The sequence below is a fragment of the Protopterus annectens genome, chromosome 2.part0, assembly GCF_019279795.1.
Source record: "Protopterus annectens isolate FY-2018-M chromosome 2.part0, PAN1.0, whole genome shotgun sequence".
NCBI classification, from domain to species: Eukaryota; Metazoa; Chordata; order Ceratodontiformes; family Protopteridae; genus Protopterus; species Protopterus annectens.
Genome location: NC_056728.1, coordinates 1,148,871,987 through 1,148,891,514, shown reverse-complemented (window position 1 = coordinate 1,148,891,514; position 19,528 = coordinate 1,148,871,987). Strand labels below are relative to the sequence as shown.

Sequence of the window (19,528 nt, the reverse complement as noted above, 5' to 3'; positions counted from 1 at the left end):
TTGGTCTGATAAGTGAAGAGTACAGGGGAACAATGACCTCACTTGATCTGGATGTGAATCCCTTCATGATATTATTACTCATGATATGTGTCATCATTTAAAGGTCAATCACCCCAGACAACAATACATTTATTTTTTGCCTAAGATTCATAAAGATCCCAATAGACCCCCTGGTCGGCCAATTGTCTCTGGTAGAGGCTCATTGACTGAGCCCTTGTCAGAGTTTCTTACACAATATCTTAAACCTTTGTCATCTCTGATACGGGCTAGAATACAAGATACCACACAGTTCCTTGCCATTATATCTGATACACAACTAGAACCAGGCTGGCTATTATGTACTTTGGATGTCACTTCTTTATATACTAGTATCCCCCATTGGGCAAGTCTTACTGCTTTACAATATTGGCATGATCGGGCGAATATGTACAGACCAGGGTTTAATACCCTTCTGGTATGTATGGCTGAATTGGGACTTACCCACAATGTCTTTTATTTTAAGGACAGATGTTTCTGGCAGGTTCAAGGTACTGTTATGGGGGCTTCCTTTGCCCCCATATATGTGGACCTATTTATGGCCTACGTGGAGGAACAATTGATCTATGATAGCAATCATAATATTTTTATGAATGAATTAGATATTTCGCGGAGATATCTTGATGATTGTTGGATGGTGTGGAAAGTGGATGAGGCATTTTTATTTGAATTTATGGAATATTTAAATTCCAACAAGTGGGGTGTTGAATTTAAGTTAACTTTTGATAGATCTGAGATCACTTTCCTAGATGTTTTAATTAACAGAACTAAGTCAGACACTTTGGAAAGTGAGGTATTTAGAAAGTTTCCTCAGTTCAACACCCTACTTCATGCCACGAGCTTCCACCCACAACATGTCATCAGAAATATCCCCAAATCGCAATTTCTTCATATTAGGAGAATTTGTTCTGATTCTTCCACATATGCCTACCATCGGCAGGAGTTAACAGCCAGATTCAAGACTAGGGGATATCAAGCAGGTGACATCACTAGAGCCAGCCAGTTTGCTAATCAACAAGATAGGACACAGTTGCTATCATATCATTCCAAGCCAACAGATCACTCTCAGGAGCTTAGATTAATTACTACTTATGGCAGGAACACCAGGAGCTTCATGAATATCATTCAGAGACATTGGCATTTATTACAGTCAGACAATATATTGAATAATTACATCAAAGATCGGTGCTCTTATTCTTTTCGTAAGGGGCGGTCATTGGGATCTTTATTTAGTCATTATAAAAGGATGCATAATCATCCTTCCAATCCCCCCGTCCAAATAACAATAACTGGGCAACTTTTGGTCGGTTGTCATCCATGTGGGCACTCTTCATACTGCCCAAGGGTGCTCGTCGAGCAGTTTCACTAGTCACAATTCTCCATGTTTGTTTCTATTTTTTGCCAACTGCAGTACCAGTTGGGTTTTCTATTTAGCCCAATGCAGCTGTCAGGCATTTTATGTGGGACAGACTTCCCGACCCTTTAAATTAAGGGTCGGGGAACATTTAAGTGATTTTAGAAACAAAAAAGTTTCGAGTTCTCTGTATAAACACATACTTAAACATTCCACTGGGGTTTTCAGCTTCATGGTCATTGACCTTATCAGGTTTAAGACTCCAGATGTCCAGGTATTGCATGAGTTATTAACCAACAAAGAAAAAATGTGGATTGTTAAATTGAGAGCTTTATTTTCACCTGGGTTGAATGACGAATTTTAAATTATTCAAAAATAGTTTATTATATATTTTTTTTTTTCACTGTATTTTTTGTCATATATAGTTATTTTGCCAAACATCAATCTTTCGATGTTTAGTTATGCAATATATTTTCATCCACTTGAGGGTGCTGTAATATCACGTATAAATGAATGTGTGCAATTAGTGTTTTCAATGCATTATTTTTGTGGTGTGGTCACTGAAGAAGGCGTTTGCCAAAACTGGTATGACCCCACTGGGGCATTTCTTTATGGAGGAATGATGAAATAAACATTTTTTTGCTGGAAGGCTACACTGGAGTGCTGGCTTTTTTGTTGCTGTTTGCCATATTTTGGTTGTCTGTTCTTTAGTTTGTGTTTGAAAGTTGGTATCCCACAATCCCATTGGAGTGGGTGGGGTTACATAATTATGTATGCAAATTTTATGTTAATCAGCGTACGGATTTGTACCTATTTTTCACGGGCCTTTGTCCAGATTTTGACGTTTCCAGGTTGAGGGGTATGATAGGCAGCTGTTAAATAATAACCCATATATTTTCATACTCCTAGGAAATCTAAACCTGAACAGAATACTGTCCTATGATAAGTGAGCATGCTTTAAAAACTGAAGTAGTTGTAGCACGGGCCACCACACCATGCTCTCTAGTCATACAGGTATTTGTCTTTACAAGCTTCAGATTTTATCCCTTTCTTAGTACCACTGGAGTTCCCCATGTGCAAACACTAAAATTATTTTTGTACTTCTCCAGATCTAAGCCTTCTTACTTCAAAAATTGTTTTCTTTTACTAGGCTTCGTTTCCATTTGCTAGGCTTCTTTCCATTTACATAGGGCTTACATTTCCACTTTTACACTACTTAATAATGAGTTTCCTCTACGCATTACCCCATTACTTTTGTTGCATTGGTGTCTTTGTACTCTGTATCTTGCATTCTTAAACAATATTAAGATTTGGCTGTAATTCTTGCAGTCCAGTCACACCCTTCCTTCTAACAGATTGTTGGAGCTTAACTTGGAATACACCCGGACTTTGTTTCTTGTGTGCAGACTGCCTTTCTCCCATTCTGCTTGATTAAGTAGTTGGTTCTGATTACCATATTTTCTGACTGATTGCTCCATTCAATCAGCCCACTTTTGTGTGTGTGCTTTAGCATGCATTTCATTTTATAGGAGTCTTTAGCCAAACATGTATATATATATATATATATATATATATGTATATATATATATATATATATATATATATATATATATATATATATATATATATATATATATATATATATATATATATATATATATATATATATATATATATATATATATATATATGATTTTGTAGGGCATCTAACAGAAATTACAGAATAACAATATATTCTGACTATCGCAGTATACTAAGTTGTGAAACAAAACTGTTATTATACCTTTATCTTCTTCCTTTCTTGCTTCCAGTCCAGCTGCTCAGTTTAAACTGTAAGACAAAACTATCAGTCATTTTAGATCCTCGCAGACAGAAAAAGCACAGGAATTTATTAGCATCATAAAACAAATAAGCATGACTATTGCATTGATGAGAAACGAAAGAATCAGATCATACAAAGCACTGTTTATTATGCATTAAGGTGAAATAAGAGCATTCAAATTACAAGTAGGAAGCTAAAGCAATACATACTCTAATTAAGACACAATCTACCCCTACTAGCTGTTATACTATTCTAAAATTATCCACACTAAGATACTCCTAATTAATAGTCAAGCACACATCAAATATGTACCATTCATCAGTCCATTTACCTGAAACTTGCCATGTGCTTGCTCTCTGTTTCTAGCGCTGTCTCTCTGCCTGGCAGATGGAATCCAAGATTTTTATCGTGTGTCAGTTCCTCTTACTTTCCTTATCACGTCTCTGTTACAATACAAGCCAATATGTACTTCAGCATAAATTTATTTCTGTTGAGCTTATAACTAACTGCATTCATTTATAACAGTCCTTGGTCAACAGAAATTACATTTGTACAATGTAAGTGGTTACTTCTCAATTATTTTACTTAACTGCAATACAACTCTTCTAAAGTATACATAAAATCAATATAAAGAGACGGACACACATTATATGACTGCAGAAATAATATTATTTCCATTAATTATCTAATATAAACTCATATGTTTATCCAACTGCCACTGTTATGACCGCATGGCTTTATAAGTTCTGATTCATCTTGCCTACCAACCATTTTAGCAGACCAGAGTTAATCCTGATCATTTAAAAGCTGAATTCTGTCAACTGTTTTATCTTACTTTTACTGAAACAGAAGTGTTTGCTACTAGTATTTGAAATAGCCTTAATATTTGTATATGTTCAGTGCTTAAATTTGCCTTGGCATATAACAGTTAAACAACTACATATGCTTATTTGTATCATGAATATGTTTTTCAAACTAAGATGATCCTTTTAGAATATATTTTTTAATGTTTTCCAGATATAAGTTTTAAGTATGATATTATCTTTTGAAAAGCAACCTCATTTAAGACTTTTGGTTATTAACAAATTATATGCATCACTGGAAACCAAGGCAGACCCCTCAGAATATCATTTAGTGCTGCAGTCATTTCTTATAGCATTCTAGGGGTTTGGACTCAATGTTTGTTATATAAAATAAACATTACCTCAAATTGTGACTCTGATTGCTACAGAACCTTATTTCTCACTATAAATTCAAGTATCAAAAATATAGAAAAATCAAACATACAAGACTGTCCTAGCTGACTGAAACCACTGTTGAGATTTATGTCCATATTTTAATTTCATTAATTAACTGTTGTATGTTTGGAGTCCAGTGACAGCTTATTTTCTGTTGTTTGATGTAATTGTCATTGTTCATTGACATCATATACTAATATCATGTTCTTGTCACTTGTGTTGTACCTTCCATCCATGTTATCACCTAATCATGTAGGGAGCCTCTGGCTTGGACGGAAAGCCAGGACCCTTGGTGAGTCACTCATGTTCCTGAGTCATCCTAGCTGCTGCCTTTCCTATAAATTCTGATCATTTCCATTTCTCTTCATGCTTCCTTTACTCAGTGCTGTCTTGTATGTTGTAAACTTTATGCTTTCTATGAACTTCTTCGGCATAAGACCTAACATGGAGCAATCGTCCTTTGTAAGCTTTAGGACTACAGAGGAAAAGGGCTTGGGGAGATATAATGAATGCTGCATGCTTGCTGAGAATGGTATCTTTGGTACTAACTATTGCTTACTTTCTGGTCACTCTTTCTGCTTATCTATCTTTAACGTCAAAAATAGTATGCATTACATCAATAAAAGTGCAGAAATCTTCTAAGATGTTTGTTACAGGAATCTAGAAGGGAAACATACTTTGCAAATTCTAGTCAGATAAGTTCAATGGAAAATAATAATTTAAGAGTTTTCATATTGCAGAACTTAATGTGCTAATTTTTGTGTTTTATCTATCATTTATCTTGACTTGTTTTATTTATCTTTATCACTAAAACATAAAATTGTATGACCTGTAGAAAAGACCTATTCTGAATACATAAGACAAAAGCAGGCAAGCACCCCCTCCCACACACACACATACGCAAACACACATATCCAATCTAAAATCAAACATATAAACCAAGAATATTCTGAAATCAAAGCAAACTGTTAAACCACAAACTTTAATGTAGTTTTGAAGAACTGTAATAAATTCAGAAGTATAAGTTGAAACATAAAATACCAAACTGAAAGGGACTGTGAGACCTGACTGTGACTATGTTATGAGAATACAAGACACTCTGCTCATTGCCTTGAAGGAGGTGATTCATAGGTTGGTAGTCCTGTTTGCACACCTTCCTGGATGCTGTACATATCTCCGTAGCTGTTGTTGCTGCCTTTCTGATTAAGATATAGTTTAGGTATGTAGGTGCTTATAGATGTTGGCATTAGGACCTTGATTACTTAAAAGATTCTTCAACACTCCTACTATAGTGTGCCTCATTTGTATCTGTTGTTTCCAATTTCTCTTACCTGCCATCCTTCTTTATGTCATCATTCAACATCACCACCCACAAAACTGCAAAAACTCACCCACTATCCAGGAAGAAAGTGTGCCACTGGTGGGGTTTTTTTTGTTTGTTTTTATTATTAATCAATTTCTACAGTGCTGTGTGCTGCATTTTTATTTAGTAATGTACTATGCTGCAAGAGGAGATACCTCCTGAAATTCTAAGAACCATAGCTATGGCTAAATGAGAATCTATACTACATCATAGGTTAAGGCACCTCAGGGTTTTCTTTCTTCTCTGCGGTCAGGCTACGTCAAGGGTGGTATATGTAAGTAGCAAGAGTGTGAAGAAACGCACCAATTTATGGTAAGGCAAAGTCTCATAGCTCTGTCTCTCCCTGTCTAACACACACACACGCACGCACACACACACACACACACACACACACACACACACACACACACACACACACACACACACACTCACGAATAGTCATGAATACTCACTTTTTTTTTTAGTTTTGATATCTGTAATTTTGGGTATCACACTCGAGGTATAGAGCCTACAAATGAACACAAGGTAGTATGCTATTTGTCTTTCTTATGTTATTACTTTAAAAAAGAAAAAAATATATACAGTAGGCTAACAACTAAATGGAGTAATGCACCAGGCCTTCTGCACTGTCAACAGCATGGTCTTTGGAACAGTCATGAATATGTAGCTTTCAGAATCTGAGCAATACTCGGATCTCTTCTGTAACACTGTTATAAAGGTACCACAGTGGTAGTGAATAAGAACAGCAAGTCGTAGCATGCCAAGATCTGGGCCCCAAAATTCTTTTCACACTGCCCTCTAGTGGCATAAGGGAAAACAACAAAAAAATTGATCTGCTTAAGTTTTGCCTGCTATTCTCTACTGCTGTCACTGTACGATCAGACAAGACTCTCTGTAACTAAATGGCACCATCACTTGGAAACCTGGTCCAGTTCCTAGATGGCCTTTATGTAGAACATCAGCGAACAGAGTACAGGAGAGAAAGGTAAGTCTCAGAGAATGTTAAGTGTTAATCATGGCAGAACTGAATGGGTGAAGCTGGCCTGTTACTTGTCAGGAACCAAGGCCTGAATATAAACATGCATTTCTTTCTTCCTGTAAAATGCAACTGTCAGGCAGTTTCAGATGTAGGAGTTTTGAGTAATGGATAAGAACAAACTTTTTTTATATTAATAAACACACTTGTGCTTATGTAAAGTTGTGCATATTGTAAACATTCCAACTACAGCTGAATACTTTCCTTTTAGGTTAAGTTTAAAATCAGACATGAAAAAAAAGCTCTATATCTGTAGAATCAAAAACATACAGCAAAAATAAATAAATAAGTAAATATGAAAATAAAAAAATATTGCAGACAAATTTGATAGTGGAGGTATACACGTAACACCATCCTTTCAGAATTCACCTTTTGACATTAAACTCTAGTAGACTAATCTACTGAATATGTGAGAGGAAGTTGTGTAAAGAGGGCATGCATTAAACAAGAAGATGCGCTTAATTATGTATGTTTTCGCATTCTGCTTGCTTGCCTACAGAAGCTGGGGAAGAACAGCAAAATAAAACAGTATGTCTTAGGCACAAATTCAGTTCAGGCCTGATTAACAATTGAACTCTTTCTTATTTAGGGCATGGATGGTTTGGTTGGCCCACCTGGCCCAGCAGGACCGAAAGGTGACAGGGTAAGTACCATTTCTCTTGGATTTGGTAAGGTACTCATGCGTATTTGAATGGGCTCAGCTGATGATGGTAGAAGTCTGTGCTACAGCATATCAGTACCCCCCTTCTCCCATTCAGGTAGGCAGATAACTACCACAGGTCACTGCTACCCAGCACTGTTAGATGAGGAGGAACTTTGTTGCTTCCCACCCTACAATAACTACTCATCAGTGGCAGTGGTGCCAGCCTGTGTCATTATGCCATTTCAAAGTTTTCAGATTACTTTTTACAGTAGGTTTTCTTCCTTATATCCAAGGAAAAAAAACTGCATGTATTAAATCCCCCAGCCATTGGTCTTACAGTTTCCTACATTATTCATCTCACTGTATGATTTCTGGTCTTACGACAGAAAAATTGTAAAGTTAGCATATTTGCTTGTATATCTGTTTATATATAGATACACATATACACGCAGACACACACACACACACACACACACACACACACACACACACACACACATCTCCTGTCTGTACTTATACTGAAGCTATTCACATTTATTTATTTTGAAATTAGAAAAGTACATATTTCTGTCTTTTTTGGTAAATAAAATAAAACTAACAACTGTCTTTTAATGAAAATTGTATATTTCTTTTTTTTGATAAAATAAAATAAAACTAACAACTGTCTTTTACTGAAACTTGCTATGTAAAAAATCAAGATGTCAATGGTTTGCAGTGTTTGAATGTGATCTACTTAAAGAAGTTCTGCCCACTTTAATCCCTTTCAGCTTTTATTACTCCCTCTCTCTCTATTTGTCTCTTACACATGCATGCATGTGTATGCACGCGCACACACACACACACACGCGCACACACACACACACACACACACAGACACACACACACACACATATTATTGAAATTTGCAATCAGATGTACATATGTGTTGGCTTTTATCAGGTATTTCACCTGATTCTACATAAAATACAATACCAAATAGTTAATGTATGAAGTACACAATTCTTTCAGGCTTTCTTAAGTCTCTGTTGAAATGTGTCTTGGCTACAACAGACAGACTGGCCTCACCATTTTAGAAACACAAACTTATGACATCTGTTGCTCTAGTACAATAATTGTCTTAATGAAATACTGAACTCTAAACTGTCCAGTGGATGGAAACTACTTCTATTTTAATTTTAAAGTCATTTTTTTTTTCATTTTAAAATTAAAAAAATAATTATGTGTCAGCCAAGTCATCATGATGCCTGATGCAGAGGCACTGTTATCAGGTGCCAGAATAATGCAATACTTCGAGTTCAGTGGTTTGAAGTATTAACTGGGCTAAGACTGAAATTGTTCCAGTGGGGTCAGTGCTGTACCCCAGTTAACAAATTGTGTAAATAAATAAATACATCTCATTCACAAGAAGAAGTGCTGGAAAAGTAAATCATTGTTTGCCTGTTTGTGTTGCCAAAGGCAAATAGATAATCTTGTGACTAAACAAACTATAGCTTTGTGACTGTATTATTGTATTTCTAAATATAGTTCCTTAGTTGGGAAGTATTTACAGGGCCTGTCAAGACCCATTCATCTAGGCCGTTTGCAGCACCTAATGTCTGTTTGGGGGAACTTCTATTTGGGACATACATTTTACTGCATCCTGGATTCCTTCTTATTGAATTTAAAAGTCTTACAGTTTGGATTTTTGGTCCAAGTTTGGATAGGGGTATGGAGGGCAAGACCTAAATGGCTTTCACTTTCCCTATGACTTATTGAGTTAAACTGGACTATGTTACATCTGGAGAAAGACAACCAGTCATAATTTCATCTGAATGGAACACCAAAAATAAAGTATTAGCCGCCCTGCTCCTCAAACCCACCCCCACCCCTGCACACAAACTTTTATATAACAACTTTACAACTGGACAAACTGGAAGAAAGGAGAAATCCTTGAAAAGAAAGAAAGAAATCATTGCTGGTGCACATTTAGAAAATGTACTGGCAGTAATTTTGTATGGAAAGTGGGAGTTCAGTTTTTCCAAATTAAACTCAATCAGATGGCATCTCTTCCATTTTATGATCAGAGAGGTAAAACAAACCATAGCATTCTCCATTCTGCTATACAATTTAAGTAAGTTGCTCTTTTGTCAGACAACACTGAGCCGCCCTGATGATTCTGATTCCAAGATGGAAAGAAATGTTAAACGCCACTACTGTAACTCCAGATCTCTGAGTAAGATAGATCCTCATGGCAACACCCACCTACCTTCCACTTAATTTGTCAGCATTCTAAGATTTCTCTAGACAGAGGGGGGATTTTCCATATGTTGGTATCCTAACCTGTATTTTTACATGGCAAGGATCTTGGACAATAGCCATCTTTTTTATGGGTGCTATTTTGTGTCAGAAAAAATGATACATTCCCAATGAGGTGAGGTAATCCTACAGTTAGCTGAGAAGTCTTTTGCCAAAGAGTTCCATCAAAAGAATACAAAATAGTTTTGCAGCAAATTACCCTGACGATTTATTAACAAGAATAATCTGCAGTGTTGTTAAGTGGCATGTAACTTTTGTTTCTGAATGGTTTATGGTTACCCTAGCTCTGTGTAATAAGCATACACAAAACTTACTTTGTAAAAGCAACAGTGCTCAAGCGTCCCAAAATACACATATTTCCAAAAGAGTGCTTTATGTGCTTCTTAAGTGACCTTTAGTTTTATGTAGATTTTACCACATAATTGATAATACATAGTTTGCAATCAATTAAAATGTATTTTATCATGGTCCAGATTCCAAAAGAATTGCTCTCAGTGAATATGACTTACTCTGGGGTAAGCGTGCTCTGATTCTGAACAACTACTCTCTGTGTAAGTGACTTAATTCAGTGTAAGAAACAAGCTTATACTGGGACTCAAATTCCAAAAGATCCACACTCAGTTTAAGTGACTTTACGCCAGTGTAAGCCTGCCTTGAATCCAAAAGACTTGCTGTCTGTGAAAGTGACTCTCTTCAGTGTACAGGTTTCAGTCCTGGGACCTCACTTTGGCATCTACTTCTCTGAAGTACAGGCCAGCACTAAGGGACTCTGGCTAACACAGTTCACAGATGACTGCAAACTGGGAGCCATTATTCAATCCCCAAATGATGTGGATACTCTACAAAAGGGCCTTACAGAAACAGATGCTTGGTGCCAGAGCCATGGGCTCAAGCTCAATGCCAAGAAATGTATAGTTATCCCCTTTGGGAAAAAACATGTCCCCGTGAATTATCACATAGGTGGCAGTACACTAAACACCAAAAGTGTGATAAGAGACTTAGGGACACAGGTGGACAGTGGTCTCACCTTCAATAACCACATCACCACAACAGTCAGGAAATCCTTCTATGTGGCACACCTCATCACTAAGGGCTTTTCAACCAGAAAAAAGGAGGTCATTGTCCCACTGTACTCATCCCTCATTAGACCCATTATAGAATACAACGCCCCATTTGGTATGTACCTCTCAAGACATCTGCAACAACTGGAAAGGCCGCAGAAATACCTCACTAAAAGAATTACAGGCCTAAAGCAGATGCCCTATGCTGACCGCCTTAAAAACTCCAGCTATACTCTGTCGCATATCGTCTACTCTGAGGCGATCTCTGCTTAACATACAAGGCCATGTCAAACCCAGAACTGTTGGACATGCTACACTTAAAGAAATCCCAATCCCTCAGCGCCACAGTCTCCAGGGATCTAAATCATGTCATCACAATAAACAAAACATGCTGGAGGGATAGGTTCCTGACCCAGAGACTCCCCAGACTCTGGAATAGACTGCCCATACATGTCAAGCAGAGTGCCTCTTTGGCCCTCTTCAAAAGGAACCTTGATGATTGGAAGGGAGAAAAGAAATTCAACAAGGGGATCACGTCAGTCGCCCTGCTAGACAGGGGTCCAGGGAAGTAAATAGTGTGGGAAGAAATAGCCAGGGAATTGTTATGGCTAAGCTTGTATAGGCCCTAGGACCAACCTATAAACCTATGAAGAAACTGATTCACAATGGGACCAGTGTAAGTGACTTTACTCCAGTGTAGTCAAACCCTATGTTACATTAAAAACATGAGCAAAATTCTCAAAAATGGCTGTGCACTTAGAAGCAGGGGATATAAGAAGAAATCCAAGCTCTTAATATTTGATTATAACATGGTATTAAGTATACTGTCCCTGAACAGTCATTGCTGCATGCATTTTGTTTGTATTTAGTCAACTGTTATCTATTAACACCTAGTATACAGCTGCGAAGCATACACTGCTCACTCAATAAATAGTAGTACTAGTTTACAAATGTGCATCTATGCTTTTTTTTGGTTTAATAGTTTCAAGATATTCTAATTATTATTATTTTTAGGGAGAAAAAGGCGCCACAGGGGACCCAGGATCAAGAGGCCCATATGGCTTACCGGTAAGGCTTTAGAACAATTTTGGTATAAGTGGAAATGGTTACTGCTTGAGCAACATCATTTTATTTATAAATGAGCCAAACATATGCATTAATCAAATGAATTTAAATGCCAGTTTAGAACACTGCCATGTTGGTAAAGGAAGCAATCTATTGTCGAATTATGAAAAACTGTAAATAATTTTATTTGATGACAGAAGACAATAACCTGAACCACCCGTATGCCTAAATCTCAGATGATTATGATATTGTGACAACATAATCAAGCCCTACTGCACTGATATTTCAGGAAATAAATTTCATTCCAAAAAAAATAAATAAATAACTTGGCAACCTTGAGTACATTTCGTGGGGGGGGGGGGGCAGGCTCCCCACACCCTGCATATAGAAGTTTTAGCACCATGTACCTACATAGTTTATATAACATCTTCCAAGGTTACACAACCTTGGGGGGAAGTTTGCAAGTCAACAAAATGGTTTGTTTTTATTGAGGGATCAATGAAGCATACATTTACCTCCCCTGGTTGTACTGAATAACTTTGCATTCTGTTACCATTATGTCAAATTAGTTATCTGTGTTTGACTACTGACATAGTGGATTTGTTCATAACTACAGTGTCAGCAGCCTAGGTTTAACTACTAGACAATGTGTTAGTCAGTTTCCTATGGGGAAGATGTGATTGGCTAACTGGTGGTCTACTGTGAGGGAAGTGTTACAGTGCTGCACCACTTTCCAATGGAGGAGATGATTTAAAGGTACCTGATTGGCTCATGGCAAATAATTAGCTTCAGACAGGCTGTGCATGTGATATTGAGGAGGCATGTTGAAGGAAATGTAAACATGACTTCAGTCTGCTTAGTCTGTGGCAGGTAGGGGAGTAAATATGAAAATCTTCTCTGCTAGTCCCCATAACTGACTACATCCTGCAGAGTGTTAAGAGTCTTAGTGAGACGACCTGCAGGTAGTTGTACCGGGAACAGTGACAGTGAAGAAGGAAGTGACGTACATGTAAAAGCTGTGGTTCTTAGGAGATTACACTGCACTTCATGACATGAAGTAGGTTTCTAGCAAACATGGACCTTATAACCAAATGTCAGCCACATGTGTTCTTGAGTTGAACAATGCTAACACACTCTTGTTGTGATTCAGGTTCCTAGATATATATATATATATATATATATATATATATATATATATATTTATTACATTTAGTATACACACCACATTGATCCAGTCTCACTCATGTAGTAATACGCTCTTTGTAATAATAATGTAGCTGGTTTCATGGAGCATGGTATTTGACCCTAATGAAGAAGACTGAACTATTTATGTTGAAAGGTTGGAACATTAGCATACAGTCAAGGAGATTACCAACTACAAGCCAATGTCGGCTTTGTTGAGTCTTAATGATGCAAAGACTTATGGACTGCATTGGAACTTATCAGTACAAGTTAAGCCATATAAGAAATATTATAATATTCTATTGAAATTATTAATAGTTTCCAAAAGCCACATGTATCCAAAGCCTTTAGTAACTGCAGACATGTTCAGGTTTCAGATGAGAAACCAAGGAGAGGGGTGGGCCATTTTGAAATATATATGTATTTGAAGTATATATGTATATATATATATATATATATATATATATATATATATATATATATATATATATTTATTTATTTTTATATATATATATATATATATATGTATTATATATTTGAATTAAAGAGATTGGATGAACATGTCATTATGGGGAGGGGCTAATAGATGCATTAAGGAACATGCTTATATCTGGACACAGAGCAGGCACACAAATGAAATTACTTTAATAACATTAGAAGAAGCTGTGAATCTGATATTTTCAATGGAAATAACTGTCAGACATAATTCACAGCTGTAGTACGAAGTGGTTTCTTGCTGACTGAATAAGCTGTATTGTCATTCCTCCAAGAAGAGAAGTTGGATCAGATATGAAAGCCATCCCATAGACCACAAAGTTATTGGTTTAAACACAAAGATTGCAGCAGGGTTATATAATCATAATAATAATAATAATAATATGTAAATGGTGTGGAAGTAAAGCCTGAGCATGTGCTAAAACAGAGTACAAAATGGAGGGTACCAGAGGAAAATTCTGCATAAATTAAGGGAATGCTGAAGTTAATTCTAGCTTCAATGGGACCGCTCTAGTTTTTGAGAGTGAAAATTAATACGTGATGATGGCACATTGTAGCCAATAATGATTGAAGAATTATGTGGATTGCTACAGATCTGATTGTGGTGAAACTAAAAATGGAATTACTAACTCAACCAGATTCTTCGAAAGTATGTCAACGTACAAGGGTCAGAAAGAGTCAAACCAAATTTAAAAAAAATGCCCAGCACACAATAGTCACTGAACCAAAAATATAAAATATGTTTTAAAGTAAACCATACAAAACAGAATTAATTATTTAATGAAGTAAATGACAAACTGGTTTCACCATATATTGCCTTCTTCAGTTTCACCGTCATCTGCATGGAAAGTTTAGGCTGGTAGTTGAGCACCAGTCACTGGTTCTCATTTTCAATCTGGGAAGATGTATGTCTTAAATCACTGCAGTTAAATGATGGAACTAAACAGAACTGTAACACTGATAGGTTATCAGGCTTATTGAATGAAAAGCCACAGGAACTCAGCATGGCTAATCTATTAGAAATGTATTACACAACTGTAGTAAAATGTCTGTTACCACTGTGAATATTCAAACAGAGACTTGAAACGGCACTGCAGGTTAAGGAGAGACCTGTCCACTAGTTATAAGTTTTGCAACCCTTTACATTTTGTCTCAGTTTCCTGCCATCAGCTTTAATCTATTTATGATTTGATGCTATTAGCAGTAGGTTCATAGGTTCAAGGGTAAGTACTAGGCTAGCTGCCCCTACAGGCCATTTTAAGCCTAGCCACTTCCCCAAGATTGAGAATCAGACCCTGAACCTTGTGTTTGTGAGGTAGTTACCTTAACAACTATGCTAACCCCCAACCCAACATTATATCATGTATACTGGCCATTTATTTTAGCCAGTGCATGTTTCTTGAATCTTTTATCTATCTATTCATTTTAGTATTATGCTGTTTATTGTTATGGGTTTTTTTCACGTAGTCATTTTATATATTTATTTACTATGATGTACTGCTGCATTTAGATATTAAGCAGGATACTTTCATAACAACCTTTAGAACCATTTTGTATGACTGGATGGGTGATCACAAATACTCACCTAGAATACGTGGGAATAATCTGATTAATGGGAGACGGTTTTAATCTCACATCAGTACTGGGTGATACACTTGAGCCTTTTGATGGTCTCTTTTGGTAAAAAGCTTAATAACCTACAAACGTATGTACGGGTCAAATGAATGACAATATTTCTTGGAGCTGCTAGTACCTTATAACATAAAAGACCTATAGCTTATAAAAAAGAAACAAAAGAAAAAAAAAATAAACTAAGAAAATCCTAACAAGTGCCCCTGCACACCCAGCACCATTTATATATACTAACCAAAATCATAGTAACTTGGTCAAACAGAACCATTTACACTAAATTAAGTCCTTCCATTCTGCTCCTTCTGCAAGTAACAACAATCCTAAAGAAAGCAAACCTAAGAAGAGTACAGAGAATAAATCAAATCAAAGCAAATACATATTTGAAGAAACAATTAAAACCTTCCAAAGTGGAATCAGGATGCAGAAGGAGAAACATGCAAGCTTCCAAGATGAACTGTATGAATCCCTTTTTTAACATATTTATATTCTGCTGCAACTTAATATATGTTGGGAGTAAGTGTTACATGTAGCTCTAAAGTGTATGTGCATTACACATGTGCATTCATGTCAAAACACGTTTGTATATGAGCAGGAAGTAAAGCAAGGCATGATTCAAGGAGGGCCAAATCATTGTATTTATATACTATATAATGAGTTACTGTGGGCACATCTACAAGAACATTTGTGTATGACAAAAGAGAGAAAGTAGGAAGTATCTACCTGTCCAACACCAGGAAAAGGAAACACCACAGCACTACTAAATAAAGTGTAATAAACCAGGAAAGGTTATCATACAAGGAATAAGGTGGAGACTTTAAAATGTGGCCATTGTAACCAATGTAAGCATGTACTGGAAGGGTCTTGCATGACAAATGTGTCCCGAGAGTCTATTGAAACCAAAACATATAATTATTGTGGATCTATGGGTGTGATGTATGTTGCCTTGTGGGTTCTATATAGGAAAGATGGAAAGAACCATTAGGAAAAGAACATATGAATACATGTATGACGTGAAGAAAGGTAATGTCTATAATAACCCTTTTAAACATATTTTTTTTTTAATTTTCTGTTTTGATTATGGGCGCTTGGGAAACACCTTGGAAAGACAAGTTTGAGATACATGAATTAAAATGCAAACTTAGATTATTGGCCAATACACTGCCAGGACTAAATGAGAGTTGTTCCACTGGGAGGATTTTAAAGTTGAAATGTTTTAACACATAGGTATTTTTATATGTCATGAATGATGCATTTTTACATATACTGTGTTTAGTAATGAGAATATGGGGAAAATGTGTCTATCTATCTATCTATATATATATATATATATAGAGAGAGAGAGAGAGAGAGATCCCTATCAGATGAGCAAGTTTTCAGAAAATGGAAATTCATATGATCGACTCAATTTGATCGAATTTTTGAAAACCTGAAGCTTTTGAATGGAGATCGCAGTACAGAGGTGATCAGGACATGCACGGTACCCTTTTCTTCAGTGTAGTGTGATCTCAGAGATGGTATATATAATTTGCAGGGTGTGTGGGGGGTGTAGGGGGTCTTTGCATCCCTTCATAAACAGAAAAAAGTAGATTTTTGTGTTTTTTGTTTGTGATGTTTGAGGTTTCGGAAACTCGATCATAAGATTTCATACATATGAATTTCAAGTTTATGAAAACTCGATCATCTGACATAGATCCATAGATATTGTTAAGGAAATTTTAAAATTATTTTATATGTATGTATATATATATATATATATATATATATATATATATATATATATATATATATATTTATTTATTTATTGCATTTGTTAACCAGGAAAGTCCACTGGGCCTACAATGAGCCCATTTTTAGTGGAGGCCCGGGAAGAAACGGTCCACAGTAATTACATACAAAGGAATATTAACACACAGAACAATGTCGAGCAGTACTACTACGATGAATGAAAATAACAACAGTGAAAATGATTACAATCATGGTAAAATATTGAAGAACTAAATAGCATACATTCAAATAGCACGTAAGTATGAATATATTTGCAGAATTCTCAGCAGAGGAGAGTTAACTTAAGGGTAAGAATAGGGGAGACAGTAGGGCTAAAGGAAGCAAAGGTCAAGCTAAAGTAACAGCAAGGGAGTAAGTATGGCAGAGAGGAGTGGAAATGTTAGTAATTTAATAGTTAAAGGTGAGACTCCAGGGGAAGAAGTCGGGTGTTGGGGTGCAGGAGCATAGCAAGTGAGAGGAGAGATGTACTTTGAGGGTTTTTTTAAAGGAGACAGGATTGCTGATAGTCCTGAGTGAAGGAGGGAGATTATTCCATGACTTTCAGAAAGCATAGGAAAACAACATTTGGCCAGCTGAGAGCTTAGGTTTCTCGCTAGTCGGTAACATTTTGTTTTCAGACCTGATGTGTTGATTAGAATTGTATATGGTCAGTATGGAGGAGAGGGAAGGGCAGGTTTCTGGGCAGTAGATAAGCTTGTGTGCTGTAGGTAATTGTAAAAAAGTGATATAGTGGGGGGATTCCAGCTAGTTCCGCTGATACAGAGAGGAACAGTGGTGGGTAGAAAATTTAGCATTTGTAACAAATTTAGCGACCTTGTTGTAGCAATAGTCTAGTCTTGTTTTCAAGAGGACTGTAATATGGTGAGGATGGGAGCGTCGTATAGAAGAGTTGGAACCAAGAAGGATGAGGTCAGGGCCTTTTTAGCAGAGAGGCTAAGAAAATAGTGCCTATAAAGGGCTCCTAGCTTTTGATGGGTCTTTTTTGATGTTCCTGTAGATGTGAAGGTCAAAAGTTAATTTGTCATCAGTGATGACACCTAGCAGTTTGGTACTAGGAACAACTTCAATGATAGTGTTGTTTTGGGAATGAAAAGAGAACAGTGACTTGTTGACAGGGCTAGATTTTGTAAAGGGGAATATTAGGAGATTTGGTTTATTGGGATTGAGAGCGAGATGGTTATGGGACATCCTGGTGTCTGTAGAAGTAAATGCTTCCTGGGTAAGACACTCTAGTGCAGTGGCAGATTTAGAGGAGCAGATGATAGTTAAGTCATCTGCATATTGGATAACAGTACTGTGAGTAAGAGTGGTATGAAAGCTATTGACAAATATGCTAAATAAGAGGGGACCCAGTACTGAACCTTGGGGGGGGAGCACCTGTATTTGTAATGATGAAAGGGGAAGAAGAGTTTAGCCATATAGTAGATTGCTGCCTATTCCTGAGATAGTTAGTAAACCATTGTAGGTTAGGGGGAGATAGGCCAAGGTTAGGGAGTTTAGAAAGCAGAAGGTAGTGGGAAATAGTGTCAAATTCCTTTGATAAATCAAGAAAGAGTGCTGAGACTAAGAAGCCAGCATCTTGAGCTCTGTTTACTGTATCCAAGAAAGAAGTGAGGGCATATATATATATATATATATATATATAATATAATAAATATATATATATAGTATATATATTAAGGCCCTAGGGCCAACAGCCTAGTACCAACCTATGAACCTATATTCACCCCGGGGATCATGTCAGTCGCCCTGCTAGACAGGAGCCTGGAGAAGTAAATATTGTGGGAAGAAATATCCAATTGTTATGGCTAGGCTTGCATAGGCCCTAGGGCCGATAGCCTAGTAACAACCTATGAACCTATATATATATATATATATATATATAGTATGTGTGCGCATATATATATATATATATATATATATATATATATATATATATATATATATATATATATATATATATATATATATATATATATATATATATATATATATATATATATATATATATATACACACACACACACACACACACATATATATATATATATATATATATATATATATATATATATATATATATATATATATATAAAAAATATTCATATATGGATCTATGTTAGATTATCAAAGTATCAAAACTTTGAAATTCATGTGGCCGAGACCATATTATCAAAGTTTCGGAACTTCAAACATTAAAAAAAATATATATTTGTAAAGTTTTTGCAAGGGGAAAGCCCCCTGCACCCCTAAACCCCTGCTAATTAAATATACCAACTCTAGGATCACACTACATTGCTGAAAAAGTTAAATTTCCCATTACACAGTGTACCACGCTCTCCATTCAAAATGTTCAAAGTTTAAAAACTTCAATCATATGCTCCCGACAATATGACTTTTGAAACTTTGATAATCTGATAGGGGCCCATATATATATATATATATATATATATATATATATATATATATATATATATATATATATATACAAGAGCGCCCGTAGGCAGGTGCAAGGGGATGC

At 36.2% G+C, this 19,528-nt stretch overlaps 1 protein-coding gene across 2 annotated transcripts in view; it reads left to right on the top strand.

Annotated features, from left to right (window-relative positions):
• The window catches only part of COL25A1 (collagen type XXV alpha 1 chain), a 1,631,546-nt gene that overhangs the window by 1,493,720 nt on the left and 118,298 nt on the right, over window positions 1–19,528 (top strand). Inside the window, exons 31-33 of one of the 2 annotated variants that reach the window (XM_044061342.1) lie at window positions 4,707–4,742; window positions 7,439–7,492; window positions 11,863–11,916. In XM_044061342.1, the coding sequence (XP_043917277.1) occupies window positions 4,707–4,742; window positions 7,439–7,492; window positions 11,863–11,916 (144 nt within the window). The remainder of the gene's footprint in view (window positions 1–4,706; window positions 4,743–7,438; window positions 7,493–11,862; window positions 11,917–19,528) is intronic. The other variant, XM_044061344.1, reaches the window with a different exon arrangement.